At 35.7% G+C, this 22,709-nt stretch overlaps 1 protein-coding gene across 2 annotated transcripts in view; it reads right to left on the reverse strand.

The window, feature by feature from the left end:
- FANCC (FA complementation group C) overlaps positions 1-22,709 on the reverse strand; it is a 296,231-nt gene that overhangs the window by 163,616 nt on the left and 109,906 nt on the right. Inside the window, exons 1-3 of one of the 2 annotated variants that reach the window (XM_074205083.1) lie at positions 11,199-11,320; positions 3,803-4,014; positions 2,078-2,162 (exon numbers count right to left, since the gene is read on the reverse strand). In XM_074205083.1, coding sequence (XP_074061184.1) covers positions 2,078-2,162; positions 3,803-3,967 — 250 coding nt within the window. In that variant the 5' untranslated portion in view covers positions 3,968-4,014; positions 11,199-11,320. Of the gene's footprint in view, positions 1-2,077; positions 2,163-3,802; positions 4,015-11,198; positions 11,321-22,709 lie in introns of those variants that run through there. The other variant, XM_074205082.1, reaches the window with a different exon arrangement.

Raw genomic sequence — 22,709 nt, forward strand, 5'->3', positions numbered from 1 at the left:
ATCTTGGTGCTCATTGTTTTGCATTTGTTACCAGTATATTAAGTTATGTTTTGCCATGTTCTGCCCAGAAATGGCTCAGAAAAGATTTTCAGTGATGAATTCAAGTTCAAAGTGATCCAGTCTGCAAAAGTGAATGAAAATCATGCTGAACATCAGTTTGGTCCTCCATCAACTGAGAAAACAATCCAGAACTGGCTATATAGGAAGAAGAAACGCCACTCAAAACATCACGCCAGAGGAAGGCCATGAGAGGCAAGTCAGCAAAACAGCCTGATTTAGAGAGGGGATTGAAGAGATGGATTGAAGAGCAAAGGGCCATTGGGATTCCTGAGTCCACAAAGATGGTCCAGCAGGAGGCAAGGAGAATTGCTAATGAAAAAGAAGGATTTCTTGCTGATTTCAAAGGACACAATTAATTGGTGCTTCAGGGAATGGGAAATGGAATGGACTAAGCATGCGTCCACTCCCCAGACTTACCCAGGGAGTGCTTGTGGTCAACCACAGACCAGAGCACAGGCAGGAAAGCAGACAAAGCCTCATTTAAGATGGTGATTCGTCTTCAAATACAGATGAAGACAGGCTAATGGATGGAAGTTTTTGACAGTGATGAGTTGTATGAATGTTATGATGAATAAAACTTGAGTTTAATAACTTTATGTAATACATTTTTTTTCAAATTCAGGTCCCAAAATTAAGGTGTGTCTTATACATGGGGAAATATAGTAATTTTCCTATTACTGTCAAGATAACCACTATTCCAGTCAAGTTTTTTCTTGTTCTATTTTGTCATAAAGTGATAGTTAATGAGGAAAGGAGTGAGGGATGAGGAATCCCCAGAAATCACTATTTTAAAGACAGTAGGAATCAATAAATTTTTAAGAAAGAAAAATCTTATCTCATCAACTAAGTTACCCATTAATTTATTAAAACCTTTAAAAATAAATTTATATTTTCTCTATGAATCAAATCTTGTGGCAATTTCTTCTCCTACAGCATTGTTCCATTTAATAGTATTCTTTTTTGTTTTAGATGCAACTAATAGTAATATAGCTGGCATACAACATTTTATGATTTGTAAAGTACTATCTGATATGAATCAATAAGCATTTATTAAAGTACCTGTTTTATGCCAGGCCCTGTGCTAATCATTGGGGATACAAAAAAAAAAAAGAGGCAAAAGACAATTCTTGCCCTCTAAGAGCTCACAGTCTAGCATGAAACATACATTCCTAATCAAATTATATACAGGATAATATGCCAAATCTAATGGGATTGTTACAAAATCCATGTGAGAGATGCTACTATCATCATCTTTTTATAAATGAGGAAACCATGGGTTTGAGGGATTAAGTGAATTGCCCAGAATCACACAGCCAGAAAATTTCTGAGGTTGGATTTTAATATGGCTCCTCCTATCTTATCATTCTAGAACTTTATCTGAAGTGCAAGGATGCCTCCTAAGAGGCCGATAAGAACTGCAGGGGGGTGTTTATATGTAAGGATTTCAAAATTGAAACATAATAATTTAATGAAACAGGCAGCCTGAGAGTTGGATCTGGAATCTGAAAATCTGGGAATGACCCTTAAGTCAATTCTTAAGGTAGAATTTCCTCCTCTGTAAAATGAGGATTTTGAACTAGACTCCTCTGAGTTCCCTATCAATTCTAAATCTGTGATTATATGATCCTAAATAGAGTAGAATGAGGAACAAAGAAATAATTATTGTATGATTTTTATAGTCACAAAATGTTGATTGCAATATTAGATATAACAGAAGATACCCTAAAACTGGACACTGAAATAGGTCCAAGATTTAACTTTCTCATACAAGGAGAAAAAAGTTTCTTTCCTATGCCAAAAATTACACAATAACAATAATGAATCTTCTTCAGCGAAAGCAACTCACATTTTAAGTTATACTCTGAAAAGAAGCTTAATAAGGGAAATTCCACTGAATTTTGATTGAAAGAATTTTGATTAACTATAAAAATTTTAAATGATATTTAGAAATCTGCAATTTGGTAGAAATAAATTCTTCAAAAATTTATTCCAGAAGGATAACTTTCTAAAGTCTTACCATATCCTATGACAAAAGGATTCCAGCAAAGCCTTCCCAGCAATTTCCCAATTAAGGGGAATCTCTGAATAGCCACAGAAAAATCCTGTAAAAAGGAATATTAAAAGTCCTTAAGAAGACATATCTCACGTAGACTAAACTGATAGTAAAATGAGCTTTAAATCTTTACTTTCTATTATGAGGTCCTTTGTGATGTTAATCAAAGCAAAGCTCTCAGGCAACTATCCTAACTTCATCCTTTAAACAGGTCATCTAAAACCAAGAAACATATTTCCTTAAGGCAATACATGAATTATATCAAAATTTTAATTTCATTTTTCTCATTCTTAGAAATTATGAGAAGATAAATAATTTGAAGATAACAGGATTTCATAACAGTAACATGCAATTAGATTATATTTGATAATTTCTATTTAGCTAATCCTATACCTTAGTTTTGTACTAAAATAAATTTTTTTAAAGATTCAATAGTATCTGATAAAAAAAAAGATTCAATAGTACCCAAGGCATAAAGGCAAATATTCCTTTCTATTACTACCTGTGCTCACTGTATGCCAAATGACACCATAACCATATTCTTAAGGTTGCAGAAGAGAAGGGAAGGGAAGGAAAAGAGAGGGTACAGAAGAGGAGGGAAAGAAGAGTCAAATACAAATCTTTCTTTTTTAAATAAAAGAGTTAAAGTCTATAGTTGTTTTGTAATTGATCTGGTTTCCCATTTCCACATGCTTACAATTATATAATAAATGGATAAAGTTTTAAATGGGATAGAACTAAGACAACAATAATCATTTCCTGCTACAATAAATTCCAGACACTTGTTTCACATTCAAGAATGACCTTAGACTTTTTGGAGTTGTGCACAGGTTCAATTTAAACCAAGCTTCATAACTTTGATATACCAAAATGATGTGAAACAATCAGAATGCATTAAATAATTATGAAAATATATCTTTGTATACAGCTTTCTAAAACACATAAAAATTCATTTTATTATCATGAAAATTGCCTGATTTCTATAAACCTACTAAAACATTTCATACACAAAGTTTTTTGGTTTGGCTTATAAAATTTAACTTTAAAGATAGGTGTTTTATAAATGACATTGCTTTTATAATATTTAAAGCATATGTCATGAAACTATAGCTATTTCCACAATTGAAAATATTTTATATCAAAAGTAAAAATACAAAATCTGTACTTACCTAAACACAATTATCAAAAAAATTACATGACAGCATATATAACATTTATAATACTTCTCAGTGGTCTGAGCATGGTGATTTTCAGCTTAAAGTTGCTATAGTACAGAGTAAAGTTTGCATGTCAGCAAATTTCAAGATTTAAGAGATCATTTACAATATAACATAGAAATACTTTAAATAATTCAGTTTATGACCTGACAACCAGGATCAAATTCTTGTTTACTTTAAAGAGAGAGTTTTTTTTAACCTACTTGATTGGTCAGGAAGTCTCATGTGACAATATTACCAATCAAGAAAAAACAAAGACTTCTTTACCAATAAATCAAGGAATCAGGAAACACTTTCTTGTTTGCATTACCTATGGCTGTTTCCCCAATTTGCCTCTCTGATCCAGTAATACATTAGGTCAATACCACAAGCTTCTTTGCTACCATTAGCTTTCTAACTTGCTGAAATCTGGGGTGCAGATTGTTTCTGAAGCTGTCTTCAAAACATTTCATTCTTCCAGTAAGCTACTTACCATATGTTTCAAGGTTTCATAAATCTGCTGCAGGAACTTCTGTAATTGAGGCAGGTGAAGGCAGACATCTTGCTGGGATTCCAAAGTAGTGGCCTGGCCCCACGCAACTGCCTTATCCAGCCAAAACTCAAAGTTCAAAGGAAGGTCTAGTGTATTCTGAGCCATCTCAAAGGGGAGAAAAGGCAGAACTTCAAATAGTCATGGTGTTTTGCCTACAATTTAAGAGGGGAAAAAAAGGTGACAGTTGGCAAATGTCTAAACTGCAAAACAGGAACATATCAAAAATATTCTTCCACCTCCCTGCTCCATACATTACAGCCCCAGTTAATGACAAAATTATATGGAGCTAACATAACTAATATTCTGATTGTTTTACATCATGTGCTTAACAAAAAAAGCAAGCAAGCAAAAAAAAGTGGTAGAATAATGATTAGATTACCTCTGAACATTTCCCAACTAGAGCTCTAATTTTTTTACCATACAAAATTTCCCTCACTATTTAAATCATAAGAGCAACAAAATAATGCTATAATGTATCACTATATGCTTAGTAACACTGTGAAAATCATAGCTGATAATACCTTATATATTCTTTTTAATAATGAGCTATTTACTAAATTTAAAGCAAAAAAAATAATAACTTAATTTGTTTTATTATAAAAGCCTAAAATAGCCTATAAAAATATTTTTAAGAGTTTTTATATTTTGGAGCACTTAAAAAATCTCACTACTCTGTTAATTATTATATAATGACATAATTTCACTGTTTTCCTACTAGAATATTAAAGATATAACAAAAGGTTCAATTGATATAATCATATTACCTACTTTGTTAATGAAATATATATATACACTTTATATGTTTGATCTAAGAGTGTTCATAGGAATAGGACATAGTGGGTAAAACAGGCAAATTATGTATGCCTATTGAAGGAAGCAAAGACTTCTAATTTAGTTCTAAATTTAACAATTCAACAATTCTAAAATTATTGAAAATCAAAAAATTATATGTATTGAGATCATATATTGGCAGGTATACAGTTCAATTATATTACAGATAATAAAACTGAGGCCCACTGAGGCTAAGTGATTTTTCCAAAGTTACACAATTAATGAACAATTATTTAAGCAGTACCTACTACGTGCTAAGGGGTACACATACAAAGAAAGATATAATCACTACACATAAAAAGTGTATTCAATGGGAAAGGCAAGTACACATGAAAATATATACAAGTACAAAAATAAAATTCATAGAATTAAAACTAGTTAAATTACTTAAATACTGGTAATTTAGGAGGGAAAGGAGGATGTTAGACTGGGGGTGGGAGAGAATTCAGTATAAATCTTATGCAAAAGATGGGAAGACTGATGGTAGCTGTTCAGCTGCGTTTGACTCTTAGTGACCCAATGGATCAGGCCCTTCCATCCTCTGCTATCTCTCAAAATCTGTCCAAGTTCATGGTCATTGTTTCCATTACAGCTATCCATCTCTGCCGACCTGTCCTCTTTTCCTTTTGCCTCCATTCCTTTCCAATATCAGGGTATTTGCTAATGAATTCCATCTTCTCAATATATGCCTAAAGTATTTCAGTTTCAGTATTTAGGCTTCCAGTAAAAAGTCTGAATTAATGGCTTTTAAGTATTGATAAATTGATCTCCATGTTATTCAAGTGACTCCAGCACCACAATCCAAAAGTATCGATTCTAAGGTGCTCAGTTTTCCTTAAAGTTCAACAGTAGGGAAAAAACATAGCTTTGACTATACAGAACTTGTCAGCAAGGTGAGGTCTCTGCTATTTAGTGTACTGTTCAAATTTGTCATAGCTTTCCTTCCAAGGAACAAGTGCTTTTAATTTCATGGCTGCAGTCACCATCTGCAGTGATCTTTGAGCCCAACATTTTTTCTCCCTCAAGTTCGCCAGGAAATAATGGAACAAGTTTCCAAGATCATAAGGTTTTGTTTTGATTTTATTTGCTGTTAAGTTTCAAGTCATCTTTTATACTCTCCTGTGTCACCCTCATCAAGAGGTTTCTTAATTCCTCTTCACTTTCTGCCCATCAGAGTGGTATCATCTGCATAACTGAGATTGTTACCTTCAAGTTAAGTCTTCCATTTAACAGTAACCTATTATCTCCTATTCCACTTTTGGACAGACATAATAGAAAATGTTTGAGGATAACAACATCACTTGTGCAAAAATATTCATAGCCCTGTTTGTAGTGGCAAAGAACCAGAAATTAAGTGTATGTCCTTCAACTGGAGAATGGCTTAATAAACTGTGGTATATGTATGCGATGGAACACTATTGTTCTATTAGAAACCAGGAGGGATGGGAATTCAGGAAAGCCTGGAATGATTTACATGAATTGATGCTGAGTGAGATGAGCAGATCCAGAAGAACACTGTATACCCTAACAGCAACATGAGGGTGATGATCAATCTTAATGGACTTGCTCATTCCATCACTGCAACAATCAGGGACAATTTGGGAGTATCTACAATACAGAATACCATCTGTATCCAAAGAAAGAACTGTGGAGTTTCAACAAAGACCAAAAACAATTACCTCTAATTAAAAAAAAAAAAAACCTGTTATCTTATTATGTAATTTTGCTATCTCTTATATTTTATTTTTTTTCCTTAAGGATATGATTTCTCTCTCAACACATTCAACTTAGATCAATGTATAGCATGGAAACAAATATAAAGACTAATAGACTGCTTTCTGTGGGGGAGTGGGGGGAGAGAAGCAAGATTAGGGGGAAAATTGTAAAATTCAAAAATAAATTAATTAATTAAAAAAAAGAAAATGCTTGCCTACATCTAGCCCATATCTAACTCTCTTGAAATTCTATCAATTGCATCTTCCCTCTAGGATCAAGCATAACAAATGGAACCCTCCTAAGTTCTTCTTTTCTCCAAGATAAAATTAGTATTTCCATTAACCCTTGTGGTTTCTCTCTCTCTTAGCACCTTAGTATCTAATCTCAAATAAAAATAAATAAAAGAACAAGAAAAATAAGTTTTTTTGTCAAGAATTAGTCCAGTCTTAGCTTGCTGTCCTGTCTCCTTCCTAAAAAAAAAATATACAAAATTTGAAATGGAATTTCAAAGTATACTGCATAGCTGTGGTGAACAATTAACCATGTGAAATCAACTCAAAAAGGAAGACATTTTAAATAACTAAATGCAAACAGGCATAAAAGTATATACCAACTTGCCTTTTCAAATTTTGGTTATATCACAGAGAAGTGCTTTTTGATTATAACTTATTTAGCTTGCTTCAGTCTGTCTTTTAAAAGAAATGTCAAATAATATGTAAAAGAAGTCAGTACTCCTTGGGTGGCTAGGTGGCACAGTGAATAGAGCACCAGCCCTGGAGTCAGGAGTACCTGAGTTCAAATTCAGCCTCAGACACTTAAAATTACCTAGCTGTGTGGCCTTGGGCAAGCCACTTAACCCCACTGCCTTGACAAAAAAAAAAAAACCTTAAAAAAAAGTCAATACCATCTTGTGCAATTATTTTTGTGATCCTTTCAAACAAGTGCTGCAGCAAATCCAGCATTGTTTGATTAAAATTTTGATTCAAGTTTTTGAATGTCCTTAGAGAAATACATACTAGACAATGAGTAATTTGTTCTCTTGGTTCTACTCATTTCACTCTATATTAATTCATGTCTTCTTAGGTTTCTCTGAATTCTTAATATTCATCATTTCTTTAGAATACAACATTCATTCATATACCATACTTTGTTCAGACATTTCACAAAAAAATGAACACTTAATCTATTTTCAATTTTTTGCTACAAAAAAAAGGGACCCTGCTCTATCAACTGCTGCCTCTGTGATGACTATTCCAACCTATGAGTCTTCTCCCCTAGTTGCCTTGTTGCTCCTTCACCAGAACTGATCAAGGTTCTGAAAGGACTCTATATTGAGTCTTTATATTTTGATACTTTCTCTAAATTTTCACTAAAAGATGAACAAATTATACCAATCATATCACAATGATTTTGAATTCTTGTACATCAACCTCCAAACTCTATTCCCTATCCTCCACTCCCCAATTCCTCATTCCCATTCCTCGCCATCCAAATATCAGTCCCATTATCTGGGTCTTCCTGCTCTCCACTGAAATTTCCAGGTCTCTCCTGAATGAATGTCTGTTATCCCCACCCTTCCCCTACTCACCAGGATCACTCAGGATCCCCTCCACTGTGAAAGTCCAAGCAATCCAACCCTATTACCCAATTAAATTCCTAGTAGAATTGATAGGCTCCTCAAGGGCAAAATCTATCTTTTGCTTCTTTCCTCTTTCCTCAGCACTTAGCTCAGCAGCTGACACACTGTAGACAACAAATGTTTACTAGTTGACTCCAGTTCACTAGTCTACCTTTCCCTAAGAGTTTGGGACCCGGCTCACAATCTTTCTCTGCTCTCTTTTCATTCCTACACATGTGCTGCTAGGCAAAGATAGCAAAGATCACACAATCATTCTGACTGAATGTAGTACAAATTTAGGCTACATAACCTCCATTGGACCCTCAATACTGCCAGGCAATCCTTTACTTTAATCCCCTACCCTACTCACCACAGCATCTCTTGCAAACCTTTTCACCTTCCTTAAACTTCCCATGGTTCCCCATCCTGAACCTTCTAAATTAAAAACCTTGTCTTGTATTTTATTAATGCCAGCTGATGTCATCCACCAAGAAGTCTCTCTTCTCCCCTTTTCCTTCTCCAAAATAACTCAGATGCCTTCTGTCACTCACTACCTCCTCCTTCACTTCTGCCTCACACAAAGGTGTCGCAACCCTTATACTTACCAAGGAAAGCCCTCTACCTGAACAAATGAACCCATTACATTTCATTTCCTCCAACAGACTGCCCCATCTGTCATCCTCATGCCATTATTTATCTTTAATTTCTCCCTGACTATTGGCTATTTCCCTATAAATATGTCCAGGTCTCCCTGTCCTCAAAAAACTCTCACTTGATTCTTCTATTTCAACTATTGTCCTATACTTTGTTTCTTTTCTGTGGCTAAACTCCTTTAAAATGGCCATCTAGGACAGATATCTCTACTTTGTATTCTCTTTCTTACTCAAGTCCCTGTAGTCTGGCTTCTGATAGTCTACCAAACTGCACTCTCTAAATTTACTAACAATCTCCTAATTATTACATCAAATAACCGTTTCTTTTTACTTTCTTGTTAATCTCTGCAGCTAGTGATACTGCCAATCTTCTTGATACTATTTTCCTATAGATTTTTGGAACACTACTTTCTCCTGGTTCACCTCTTCCCCATCTGACCACTTCTTTTTTTTTTTAAGGTTTTTGCAAGGCAAATGGGGTTAAGTGGTTTGCCCAAGGCCACAATATTAAGTGTCTGAGACCAGATTTGAACCCAGGTACTCCTGACTCCAGGGCCGATGCTTTTATCCACTATGCCACCTGGCCTCCCCACATCTGACCACTTCTCCTCAGTCTCCTCTGTTGGATCATTATTCAGATCACAATTGCTTATTGTGTCTCTATCCTGGGTTCTTTTATATACATATACATATACATATACATATACATATACATATACATATATATATTATATATATATATATATATATATATATATATATAGAGAGAGAGAGAGAGAGAGAGAGAGAGAGAGAGAGAGAGAGAGACTATTTCACTTAGGGATCTCATCAGCTCCCATAGATTCAATTATTCTGTGGTGATGTTCTCAGATCTTTGGATCCAGTTCCTATCTTTCTACTTCTCCAGTTTCACATCTATAACTTTTCCCCAACCACTAACCTCTTCCTAATTTCCCTATCACAGCTTAAAGATACCGCTGTCCTTCCAGTTCCTGAGGCTGACAATCTAGGTGTCAATTTTCTCTCCTCATTCTCTATCAAGGATTTTTACTTTGTAACATCTCTGGCATTGGTCTCCTTCTCTCTTCTGATACTGTTAGCACCCTTGACACTTGGACTATTGCAAAAGGTTGATCTGCCTGCCAAAAGTCTCTTCCCATTCCAGTCAGTCATCACTGTAATTTTACTAAAGTGTAGATCTGATTTTATTATTCTTCTACTCATTAAATACCCAATGGGTCCCTATTACTTCTAGGATCAAATACAAAATTCTGTTTGGTGTTTTAAGTCCTTTATAACCTAGCCCTCAAACTTCCTCCACATGCTTCAAGTTTTCTTACATCTTAACCTCATCTCTATCCTCCTAGTGTTCTTGGATCTGGTGGAAATGTCTTCTTTGATAGTCTTAGAACAGGACTTCAGGAATTTTCCCTGACTGAATCTGTATCTGGAATACTCTTCTTCATCTCTGCCTGTTGGCTTCCCAGCTAAAATATCACTTTCTACAGAAGTCTTTCCCAATCCCTCTTAGTTTTAGCACCTTCCCTCTCTTGACTATTTCCTATGCTTCTTTGTACATAATTGTTTGCATGCTTTCTTCCCTATTAGCTTGAAGGCTCCTACAGAGCAGGGACTGAATTCTGCCTGTGTATTTTCATTATTTAGCACAGTGCCAGACATTTAGTAGGTGTTTAAACAATCTTGTTAAAAACTGCAGTTTAAAAACTGCAAGTTGACTAAATGAATACCTTTACACTTTTGATTGATTTCAACAAGAAGTCCAAACTTTAGGGGACAGCTAGGTGGCCCAGTGGATAGAGCACTGGCCCTAGAGTCAGGAGGACTCAAATTCAAATCTGATCTGTGTGACCTTGGCCAAGTCACTTAACCCCAATGCCTTGTAAAAACCACACAAAAAAGTCCAAACTTTCTATGCTTAACTGTGGTAGTATGTACCCTCACTTCCACAACCCATACTTCCATGTATTATCTCTATTATTAAGAAGCAATAAAGGGGTAGTAGATAGAGCATTGACCCTTAAATCAGGAAGACTTAAATTTAAATCCCATCTCAGACCCCTTCCAGTTTTATGACCTTGGGTAAGTCACTTAACCTTTCTAGGCTTTACTTTCCTCACTGTAAAATGAAGGCATTAGACTTGAGGTCCCTTCCAGCTTCAACTGCATCTTATTGTATCCCCAAATACTGTATAAAGACTCAAATACTTTTTTGAATTCATGCTTTTGAAGAATTTATTACAATCTAAAAGGTAAAAGTGATTTGTCTAGGACCTTTTGGGGCTAACAAGTATAAGAAGAGGGAGTCAAACAAAAGTCCCTCCTGACTCAAAGTTCTGTGCTCTTTCCATTCATCAAATTTCTAAGGTCAATGAGATAATTGGTATAGGATAATTATAATAAATGTCAAAGGGCAAACCACTGAAAAGCAGACGGAATCTTAGAAACACTAAATGGATTCATCATAAATATGAAATTTTAAGGCTAGCTAAAGACTCACCATTTAACAGCACAGATTAACTGCAAACTATAATCTCCTTTAAATACCAGTGTAAATCATATTTGGAAGCCTGCCAGGTACATTGAAGTTTGCTTTTCTTTTGTTTCTGACATCTCCCAGTCAGACAATCCAAGAATTGAGCCTAGAACACCAAATATGGTTCATTCATCCATTTGAAGTAGCAACTTTGCAAAGAGAATTTTTTTTTAATACCCCTTTGGGAGAAATAAAATCAAGTCTGTCCCCCGTACATGTCATAAAGTGAGACATAAAGTGTCAGGTGCAAATTTATGGACAAACATACTACAAAATACACTGATTATGTAAGACTAAAATTAAGAAGAGTTAAATACTTACCATTAAAATCAATTTTAAAAACTAGTCACAAGACGACAAAAAAAAAAGCCAGTAGTCTCCTGAGTAAAAGGCATTTATTTAGGGCCTAAAAGAAATATCTTATGTACAAAAGCAAACTGTTACACCCTCTAAAATCTTTAGATGATCATTTTTAAATTGCACAAAGTTTAGACAAAAAAAATTTCCACAAATGTATTTTTGGTTCTTGGAGAAAATGTTTCTGAATTATGAAAATTTTCCTTTTTCTGATCTGAATGAAGAGGTTAAGAGAAAATATAGTTAAATGCATTTTCTTCCTTCAAAATCAATTCCTTTCTTTTGCCCATATGAGCTTTTATAAAAAGTTCCACTAGGAGGAGCTGGCTTTTTCTCCAAGCGATCAGAAAACTATTATTAGTTGCTGAAATGGAAGACTCAAAAACATGGAACTAGAATTTAAAGATAAATTCAAACAAAACCCAAAAGTAGAATCTGAATATATGAGGCATTCTTAGCACAAAATTTCAATTCAAAAGATCTTATACAATCTACAGAAGGCCAAAAGAATTAAAGAAATGAAATCTAGCATGTATGACTGATGTGAGGGGAATTACTTCTCTTTATGTCTAGAAAAGTGTTAGCAGTGTATACTTCTAAACATGAAGAAGGAAAAATTTCCATTTCATTCTTTCAAGATGAAGTTCCTGATCTGCAGAAGTCTATAATATTACAATACTCCTTTAAACTTGGCATCACTCCATTTGCAGTATATAAGAGAACTGTTATTCACACTGAAAAAAATCACTACCTTTTACTTACTCTTATTTTCTCTACCCCCAGCTAATAGATAAATGCATATATAATTGAAGTATTTAAATATATGTATGTATAGATGAATATGTGTATACATACTTTAACTAAACAGAACTAGAGCTAATAAATCCACAATTATTTAAGTGCCTAGCACTCAGTTACTACTGAGGATACAAAGATAACAAGAGTTTCTGCATTCAAGGAATTAAAATGGGGGAGCAAGATGGGTGAGTGGAATCATATAAAAGAAATACATATACAAAAGCTAAGCAGAAAACCCAAAAATTTAGGGTCACTAGCAAGAAAAGGGGAAAATCAGGGAAGGTGATGGAGGAAGGTCCAGTGTGATGAATGCCCTATTTAAAGTACCTAAAGTCATTCTTTCATATTTTGCATCAAAGCATTTAGTTCTTCATTATAACTTTACTTCAACATTTATTATTCACTACTGCATGTAAAGAACTGTGCTAGGTAATAGGAATACAAAGACTAATAAAGCCACTTCCCTCAAATGGTTTATTAGAGAATGTGATCAACATGTGAGAAGAGAAAAGTCATAATAAGAACCGTAAAGTGAAAAACAAGCATATCTGGTAACTGATCAAACATGGGTGGTCAAAAATCAATGGACAAAAAAGAATCTGAAATGAACTAAGATTATAAACATGAGTGACTGGAAACACTGTAAAATATCCAGCAGAAAAAGGGAAATTTGAGGAAAGAAAATTAAAGGGAATGATGTTCAGTTCAACTTTGGGAGAAGGCTGACATTTGAAATGCCAAGGGAACATGGACATACAAATTGTAGTAGAGGGTCTTGCAACACAGAACTGGAGTCAGAGAGCAATTAGTGCTGCATAGGGAGATGAAATACATAGCTCAGTAGAGCAAATAACTGAATGAACAGTGTATAGGATAAAAATCCACTTAAAAAATTATAGAGACTCCTCTGAGCAAAAAAGAAAGGTTGTTTTGGCTTTTCTTGAGAAAGGGGCACACATTTGCATGAACTGATGCTGAGTGAGATGAGCAGAACCAGAAAAACACTGTATACCCTAACAGCAACATGGCGGTGATGATCAACCTTGAAGGACTTGCTCATTCCATCAGTGCAACAATCAGGAGCAATTTTGGGCTGTCTGCAAAGGAGAGTGCCATCTGTATCCAGTTAAGGAGCTGTGGAGTTTGAACAAAGTTCAAGGACTATTCCCTTTAATTTAGGAAAAACCAGATATTTTATTGTCTGATCTTGTTACCTCTTAGAATTCTTGTCTCTTTTCTAAGGATATGATTTCTCTCTCATCACACCCAATTTGGATCAATGTACAACATGGAAACAAAGTAAAGACTGACAGATTGCTTTCCGTGGTGGTGGGGGGTTGGGGAAGTAAGATTGGGGGGGAAATTGTAAAACTCAAATAATATATTTAATAAAAATTAATAAAAAAGAGAGAGAGAGAGAGAGAGAGAAAGGGGCATACTCCAAGTCTCACAAAGGTAGTGAAGATCAAGGAGCTGCCCTGAATTGAAAATCAAGCAAGGTTATATGGCCTAACACAATACCCTCCTCCTTCCTATCGTCCCTCTCTGTTGACTCATTGGTTAGTCTTTAGAGTTACATTCTACTTGTGAAAATCTACCCCAGCAACAAAGAAAAGAATGAAAGGTTTTCCAGACATGAGAATAACCTCCAGGATTATAACTATTTTATTGAAGTAACACAAGGTCTAGGAACAGTCTACTTATCAAACAAGAGGAGTCTTATGAGCTTCATTGGAATGTAAGGTTTTTTTTCATGGGAACAGTCTACTGTTCTCCCAGTTAAGATAGTTTTATCATCAAATAGGTGACTAACTAAAAATGCAAGGTCTCTCTGGAAATAGTCCACATTTCCCTCCTAACAGAATCGTGAGAATTCCTGGCTTGGAATGCAAGGTCTATCTCCCTCTTTCTTCTAAGAATAGTCTAAGAGTAATAGTCTGTCTTTTTTTTTTAATGATTTTTAATCCTGAGAGGACTTCACTAGGAATTTTAACTCTTAAGAGGGAATATTCCACTCAACAGGAATAACTATGATTCCTAAAGGAAAGAAGAAAAAAGCACTCCAAGACAGATCTCTTGGGGGATACTCACTTAGGAATGGACTGTTGTTGCTGTTGTTCCGTCATTTTTCAATCATGTCCAACTCTTCATGACTCTTGGAATTTTGTTGGCAAAAATACCATTTGCCATTTCCTTCTCCACTTCATTTTACAGTTGAAGAAACTGAAGCAGACAAGGTTAAGTGACTTGCTCAGGATAACACAACTAATAAGTGTCTGAGATCTTCCTGACTCCAAGCTTGGAGTCTACTAGCTGCCTCAGGAAGAGGAAGAGAGACGATAACCAGTAAAAGAGACTGAGAAGGTGCAGTCAGTCACATCAGACCACTGACATTTTTCTAAAAGCAATGTCAGAGAAGTCAACTGAGGAGGAAGAATTCAAGAAGAGCACAGTGTTGAAAGTGGCAGAGGGAAGGAGGAAAACTAAGAAAACAAAGATAGAGATTGTATGACAGTTAAGAGATTGGTGTTAATTTGGCACAATAGGTGCAGTACTAAGCAACTGAAGTTAGATTTTCTTTAAAAGGAATGAAATTTATCCTAAAATTCTTTTTTTTGTTTGTTTTTTGCAAGGTAATGGGGTTAAGTGGCTTGCCCAAGGCCACACAGCTAGGTAATTTTAAGTGTCTGAGGCTGGATTTGAACTCGGGTACTCCTGACTCCAGGGCTGGTGCTCTATGCACTGTGCCACCTAGCTGCCCCTGTCCTAAGATTCTTCATCTGGAGTACATCAATTAATATTTTAATTAGCGTATTTAAACTTAATTGATTTCCTTTGTTATTTATGTATTTTCTTTCATATATTTTAATGAAAATACTATTTTGAAAAGTGGACCAAAAGATTCATTAGACTGCCAAAGGGGCAACAAAAAGACAAAGAATGTAAATGGGATTGTGATCATCAATCCATGATATTTAATCTCTCAGAACTCCTATTTCCGGGGCAGCTAGGTGACACAGTGGATAAAGCACCAGTCCTGGAATCAGGAGTGCCTGAGTTCAAATCCAGCCTCAGACACTTGATAATTACCTAGCTGTGTGGCCTTGGGCAAGCCACTTAACCCCATATGACTTGCAAAAACCTTTAAAAAAAAAGAACTCCTATTTCCCTTCAGGGATCAGCTCAAGTGCCATCTCCTTCAGGAGAATACTCTAAAGTTATGTTTTTATTTTGTCTATACCCTATTATTATCTTAAAAAAATTTTTAAACCTTTTTAACCTAATAACATAAGCTCTTTGAATGCAGAAACTATCACATCTTTGTACTTTTATCTCCAGTGTCATAGCACAATGCTTGGTATATAGGAGATGCTTCAAAAATATTTATAAATTGATTTAATGAAAACTTGCAAAGATTTTTACTTTCCCAAATCATTTATCTGCATTACTGCTTTTTTAGTATAACTACCAATATGACAATGTAGTTCTGTGGAACATTAACAGCTTGAAGTTTGAAGATACAGGTTCTAGTCCTCAAACAACCAATCACAAAATGAATTAATTGCAGTATAATGAAAAGAACCGTAGATTTTGAGTCAGAGAAACTAGGTTCAAATTTCACCTGTCAATTATTATCTATAAGTAAGCATATCACTTAACCTCTTCAGGCCTCAATTTACTCATTTCAAAAGAGAGTGGAATGGCCTATAAATCTAATCCTCTATTGTTTACCCTGTATGGACATTAGTTTCCTCATTTATAAAAAGAAGAGAGTGAATTACACGATCTTTCGTATCTCTTCCAGGTGTACTATCCTATTAAAGCATTATGTATTAGAAATTAATAGTAAATTATATTTCATGAATATAACTGAAGGAAAGCAATTCCAATCAGCAGAAGAAAAAGAACAAAGCAAAGTCTTAGACATAGAAGTTGTTAGTAAACCTTTGTATTAATCTATAAAATAAAGGCAGGGATATGAATTTAGATGATGCTTAAGGTTCTTCTGGCTCAAAATCTATGATCCTATAATCTTGATCAACCAAGCCAGAAGGTCATTAATAAAGGAAGAAAATATACAGGGGAAAAAAAGAATATAATTATATTTAAATTATAGCCAGAAGAAAGTTGATTCTTTCTAATAAATTATGAGCATCAATATCACTATCAAAGAGTTTCCTCAGAGTAGCTAGGTGGCACAGTGAATAGAGCACCAGACCTGGAGTCAGAGGACCTGAGTTCAAATCCGGCCTCAGAAAGTTAATAATTACCTAGCTGTGTGACCTTGGGTAAATCACTTAACCCCACTGACTTGCAAAAATCTTTAAAAAAAGACATTTCCTCACCAGAAATTTTCTTTACCAATGAAATAACAGTTCTTCCCCATATCTTCCCTATAAACCAAAATAAGGTCCAAATAAGTACAGGATTAAAGACACAAAGGATGATAATAGATCAAGAAATACTCCATCAGTCAGATTTATGAAAAAGGGAGAAATGTGTGACCAAACAAGAAATAGAGCATATTATAAATTACAAAATGAATGATTTAATGACATTAAATTAAAATTATACAATATATAAAAATGTATTAAAGTAAAAATATAAAAAAAGGTTTTTTTTTTAAATTTTTGCAAGGCAATGGGGTTAAATGACTTGCCCAGGGTCACAAGGCTAGGTAATTATTAAGTGTCTGAGGTCAAATTTGAACTCATGTCCTTCTGACTCCAGGGCTGGTGCTCCATCCACTATACTACCTAACTGGCCCCTAAAATTAATTTTTTAGCACTAATAAAATCAATGCAGTCAAGATTAGAAGGAAAACTAAAAGCTGGGAAACAATTTTCATAGCTATGAGGTTCTGATAAAGGTATGAATCACATTTATAAGATTACAAGTCATTCTCTAACTGATAAAAGATATGAACAAGCAGTCTTCATTTGAAGAAATTAAAACTATATATAGGGGTGGCTAGGTGGTGCAGTGGATAGAGCACCGGCCCTAGAGTCAGGAGTACCTGGGCTCAAATCCGGCCTCAGACACTTAATAATTACCTAGCCATGTGGCCTTGGGCAAGCCACTTAACCCCATTTGCCTTGCAAAAATCTAAAAAAAAAAAATCCAAACCTATATAGAAAATCATTTTTAAAATGCTCCAAATAATTAGTGATTGGAGAGATGCAAATTAAAAAAAATGAGATACCACCTATCAGATAGGCTAAGATGACAAAAAGGGAAAATGATCAATGTTGAGGAGGTTATGGGAGGATTGGGATAATAATGTACTTGTTGGTGGAGTTGTGAAATAATTCAATTATTATTCTAGAGAGCAATATGGAATTATGCCCAAAGAGCAATAAAACTGATCATATCCTTTGACCCAACTATAATACTAGGTCTATATCCAGGAGAAATCATAAAAAATAAATGGGAAAAGTTCCACATGTTCAAAAATATTTATAGCAGCTCTTTTTGAAATGGCAAAGAATTGGAAATTGAGAGGAATGGTTGAACAAGTTATACAATATGTTATGAAGTGCTATTGTTCTATAGGAAACCATGAAAGTCAGATTTTAGAGATGCATGGAAAGAATTACATGAACTGATGCTGAGCAAGGGAGCAGAACCAAGAGAACATTATATACATTAACAACAACATTGTGACTTGATCAACTATGATGGATGCAGCTAGCTCTCTCAGCAGTTCAGAGATCCTAGGAAAGCCCAGGGAGACGTGTTATTGACAATGCCATCCATACCAGAGGCAAAAAATAACCCAATTTAAAAAAACCACAGAATCTGGATGGATACTACATTCACTTTTTAAAAACTTCTCTTATGTTTTTCCTTCCTATCTTTTGGTTTTCTTTCTTTTCCCCTTAGTCCTAATTCCTCATACACAAAATGATTAATATGTGAACATGTTTTTTTGGGGGGTTTTGCTAGGCAATGGGGTTAAGTGGCTTGCCCAAGGCCACAAAGCTACGTAATTATTATGTGTCTGAGGCCGCATTTGAACTCAGGTTCTCCTGATTCCAGGGCTGGCGCTCTATCCACTGAGCCACCTAGCCACCCCTATATGTGAACATGTTAAACACAAATGTATATGTACAATTTTTAACATACAGTTGAAGGGAAGGGGTAGGAAAGGAGGGGTAGCTTACAAATATATGGATGAATTTTGAAAAATTTTATAACATGTAATTAGAAAAATAAAATAAAATATCAATTACAAAAATAGAAAAGAAATCACAGGTCTTCTTAGTCACCTTGTGTCCTTCCAAAAACTATCAGTTAAAAAGCTTCCAGAGATACATCTGCTTGTTTCCAATACAGGTTTAAATACTTAATATAAAAAATGACAAAGGATTATTTCTATAGTCTTTAACATTAACTTAAATCAGAAACTTCCTTGCACTGACAGTTCTAAAAATCTTGACATAGGCATCCGTTTTTAAATAATTGGTACAATTCTAAAGGCTATGTGTCATTTAACTTTATTATGTTTTAATGAACTGGTGAGGACACTATATTCATAAGACATTACATATAACCTTTAGTCTTGTAGAAAAAGGAGCATCTTATGATTATTTTTTTTAAGTTTTTTTGCAAGGCAATGGGGTTAAAATGGCTTGCCCAAGGCCACACAGCTAGGTAATTATTATGTGTCTGAGGCCAGATTTGAACTCAGGTTCTCCTGACTCCAGAGCCAGTGCTCTATCCACTGTGCCACACAGCTGCCCCTATGATTATTTTTAATCACATTCTCATTCTCATTCAGCATGAGTCAAGCTTTCTGTTAGAACTAACAAGTTGACATATACAACTGGAAGCTCCTCTCAAACACATAATTAAGAATACTACCACTGCAAACATAAGCCATCTGGTACAGATTAGAATATCAAGCTAAAATTTTGAAAATCTATTAATTGTTTATCTTCCATTTTAATTTCTTCTAAATAGGATAACCACTGCATTAGAAAACTCAAATTATACAATACTTTGTAATACACTTTTGGGAAAATTAATTCAAAAGGAATGAAAAAAAAATTAGGGTACTGGTCAATCAAAACGAGAATAAAGTTCAACAATATCAAATCAAAATAAGGAATGACTAGATGGGCATGGTTAAAGTAGAAAACAAAACTAGGGAGTCAGGATGAACCCACAAGCAGAAAAGTAAATTATAAATGTTATGAAATATTTCAGTAATAAGAAAAATTAAAAGAATCCTGGCAAAAATATAGAAATTATTTGACCATATTAAGCACTGTTCAGTTTTGGTCTCTGTTTTAAAACTCAAAGGACTAGTAAGGATCTTAAGGTTCTACAATGTCTAAAAAAAAATCATTCATAACCTTTAATAAGTTATTCTAGAAAATACATGAGACATGCTGAGCTTTGCTAAACTCTTAGTGGCCTAGGAATAATACATATGAGATAGTTTCTTATTTGGAGATCATTTGTTGCTCAGTATTGATGAAACAGACAGGAAAGACAGATCACATCTCCAAACTTTGGGATTACTCCATCCCAGAGCATCTCCTGCCTAGGTAGGCCCTTAATAAAACACAGGATGAAACAACAAGCCAGTATAAGGAGTGAGACATCAAGCAAAAATATCTCTGACAAACTGCCACACACACTCCATACCCACAAAGTCCTAAAGCAGTCGCCTCCCTCAAGGCTGGCATCAATTTAGAATCTGTGGTAAGGCAAGTCTCAGTTGAATCCAAAAGAGGTAAAAGTGGAGCAACAGCTCAACACCATGATCCGTATGAATCTCCCTGCATGACTTTCCTTATGTTTACTCTTATTGTTTGAGAAAAAGAGATTTTGATCAAAAAAGAAGTCCAAGGGGCAGAGCCAAGATGGCAACAGGAGAGGATCCTCTTAGGTGTTCTCTCTCTGTATTACCAAACTTATAAAATAAGGACTCTAACTGAATTTTCAAGAGACAGAACCCACAGAGAGATCCAGTTAGGCAATTCTCCAGCCCAAGGTAACCTGGAAAAAGAGCAGAAAGGCTCTGCTCCACGGGGTTGGAAGGGTGGCCCACCAGAGTGAAGGAATTTCAGCCTCCAGGAGGCAGGCCCAGGGCACAGGGAACCGGCTCACAGCAACGGGGGCAGTTTCCTGATCTACAACCTGGGGAGCACCAGGCGCAACTTGGGAGATCAGCGGGGAGTGGGAGGCAGGGGGGGGGCGGAGGAGGCCTCTGCCAAAACAAATGCATGAAGTAGAGCCATCAGGGCAGCTTGGCCTCAGCAGCCCAGATCCATGAACTGGAAGCCGGCAGAGCAGGTAAGCAGGAGCCCCCAGGCTTGAGTGCTGAGGCTAGGTTGGGGAGTGGAAAGAGACTGCCCAGGTCTGTCCTCTGTCCCTGGAACAGGACTCTGGGCTCTGACCACATTCAGTTCCTGATAGCAGTCTAGGCCCCCCCATAGAATAGGGACCTCAGCCTGGTGGCAGAGGGGTGAGCTTGCGGTCATTCACAGACCAGGAAGGCAGAGCCTTATATATGGAGATCCTTGTGGGGGGGGGGGGGTGTCCCAATAATACTCAAAAGCTCAGGAAGAACCCCCAAACCAGGCACAGGTTGGAGAAATGAGTAAGCAGAGAAAAAGTAGGAACACCATTGAGAAATACTTTGTCTATGATCCCAAGAAGGATCAAAATACTCAATGTGAAGATGAGGAAGCACAAGCTCCTGCATCTAAAGACTCCAAGAAAAACAGAAATGGGACTCAGGCTATGACAGAGCTTAAAAAACACTTTGAAAAACAAGTGAGGGAGATAGAAGAAAAATTGGGAAAAGAAATGAGAGAGATGCAGGAAAAAACACGAAAAAGAAGTCAGTAGCTTAGTCATGGAGATCCAAAAAAATTCTGAAGAAAAAAACATGTTAAAAACCAGCATAAGTCAAATGGATAAAACAGTTCAAAAAGTTAAGGAGAAGAATGCTTTAAAAAGTAGAATTGGTCAGATGGAAAATGAGATAAGAAAGCTCTCTGAGAAAAAAAAATCCTTCAGATATAAAATGGAACTGAGGGAGGCTGCTGATTTTATGAGAAATCAAGACACAATACTTCAAAACGAAAAGAATGAAAAATCATAAGAAAATGTAAAGCATTTCATTGAAAAAACAAATGATATAGAAAACAGATTCAGGAAAGGTAATTTTTTTTTTAGGTTTTTGCAAGGCAAATGGGGTTAAGTGGCTTGCCCAAGGCCACACAGCTAGGTAATTACTAAGTGTCTGAGACCGGATTTGAACCCAGGTTCTCCTGACTCCAGGGCTGGTGCTTTATCCACTGTGCCACCTAGCCATCCCCAGGAAAGATAATTTAAAAATTATTGGAATAACTGAAAGTCATGACAGGAAAAGAGCCTTGACATCATTTTCAAAGAATTACTACAGGAAAATTGCCCCGATATCCTAGAAGCAGAGGGCAAAATAGAAATTGAGAGAATCCACCGATCTCCCCCAGAAAGAGATCCAAAAAAAAAAAAAACAACCCCCCCCAGGAATATTATAGCTAAGTTCTAGAACTCCCAAGTCAAAGAGAAAATATTACAAGTAACCAGAAGGACATAATTCAAATATCGTGGAGATGCGGTCAGGATCACACAGGACTTAGCAGCAACTGCATTAAAAACTCATAGGGCTTGGAATATAATATTCCAGAAGGCAAAAGAGCTCAGAATGCAACCAACAATCAACTACCCAGCAAAACTGAAGTCCTCTTCCAGGGAAAAAAGGTAGATTTTCAATGAACCAGGAGAATTTCAAATGTTCCTGTTGGAATGGTCAGCACTAAACAGAAAGTTTGATCTTCAAATGCAAGACTCAGGTGAAGCATAGGGAGTGAAAGAGAAGGGTAAAACATGAGGGACTTAATGATGATGAACTACATGTATTCCTGCATAAAAAAATGATACTGATAATACTCATATGAACCTTCTCACTTAATAGAGCAGGTAGAAGGAGCTTTTATAGATGAAGCACAGGAGAAAGCTGAATTTGAAGATATAATACAGAGTAAAAATGAAGTCAATGGCTAAAAGGGAAATGTAATGGGAGAAAGAAAAAGGAAAGGTAGAATAGGCTAAGATATTTCATATAAGATTTTTCTGTATTTACAATGAGCTATTGCAATGATGTGGAAGGGTGAAAGGCGAGGGGGAATGAGGGAACCTTCGCTCTCATCAGAGGTGGCTAGGAGAGGAAACAGCATATATGCTCAATGGGGTATAGATATCTAGAGTGAGAAGGGGGACAGGGGGGTGGGGGTGGGGATGTGAGTGATGGAGGAGAGG

Source organism: Macrotis lagotis, chromosome X, assembly GCF_037893015.1.
Source record: "Macrotis lagotis isolate mMagLag1 chromosome X, bilby.v1.9.chrom.fasta, whole genome shotgun sequence".
Classification (NCBI taxonomy): domain Eukaryota; kingdom Metazoa; phylum Chordata; class Mammalia; order Peramelemorphia; family Peramelidae; genus Macrotis; species Macrotis lagotis.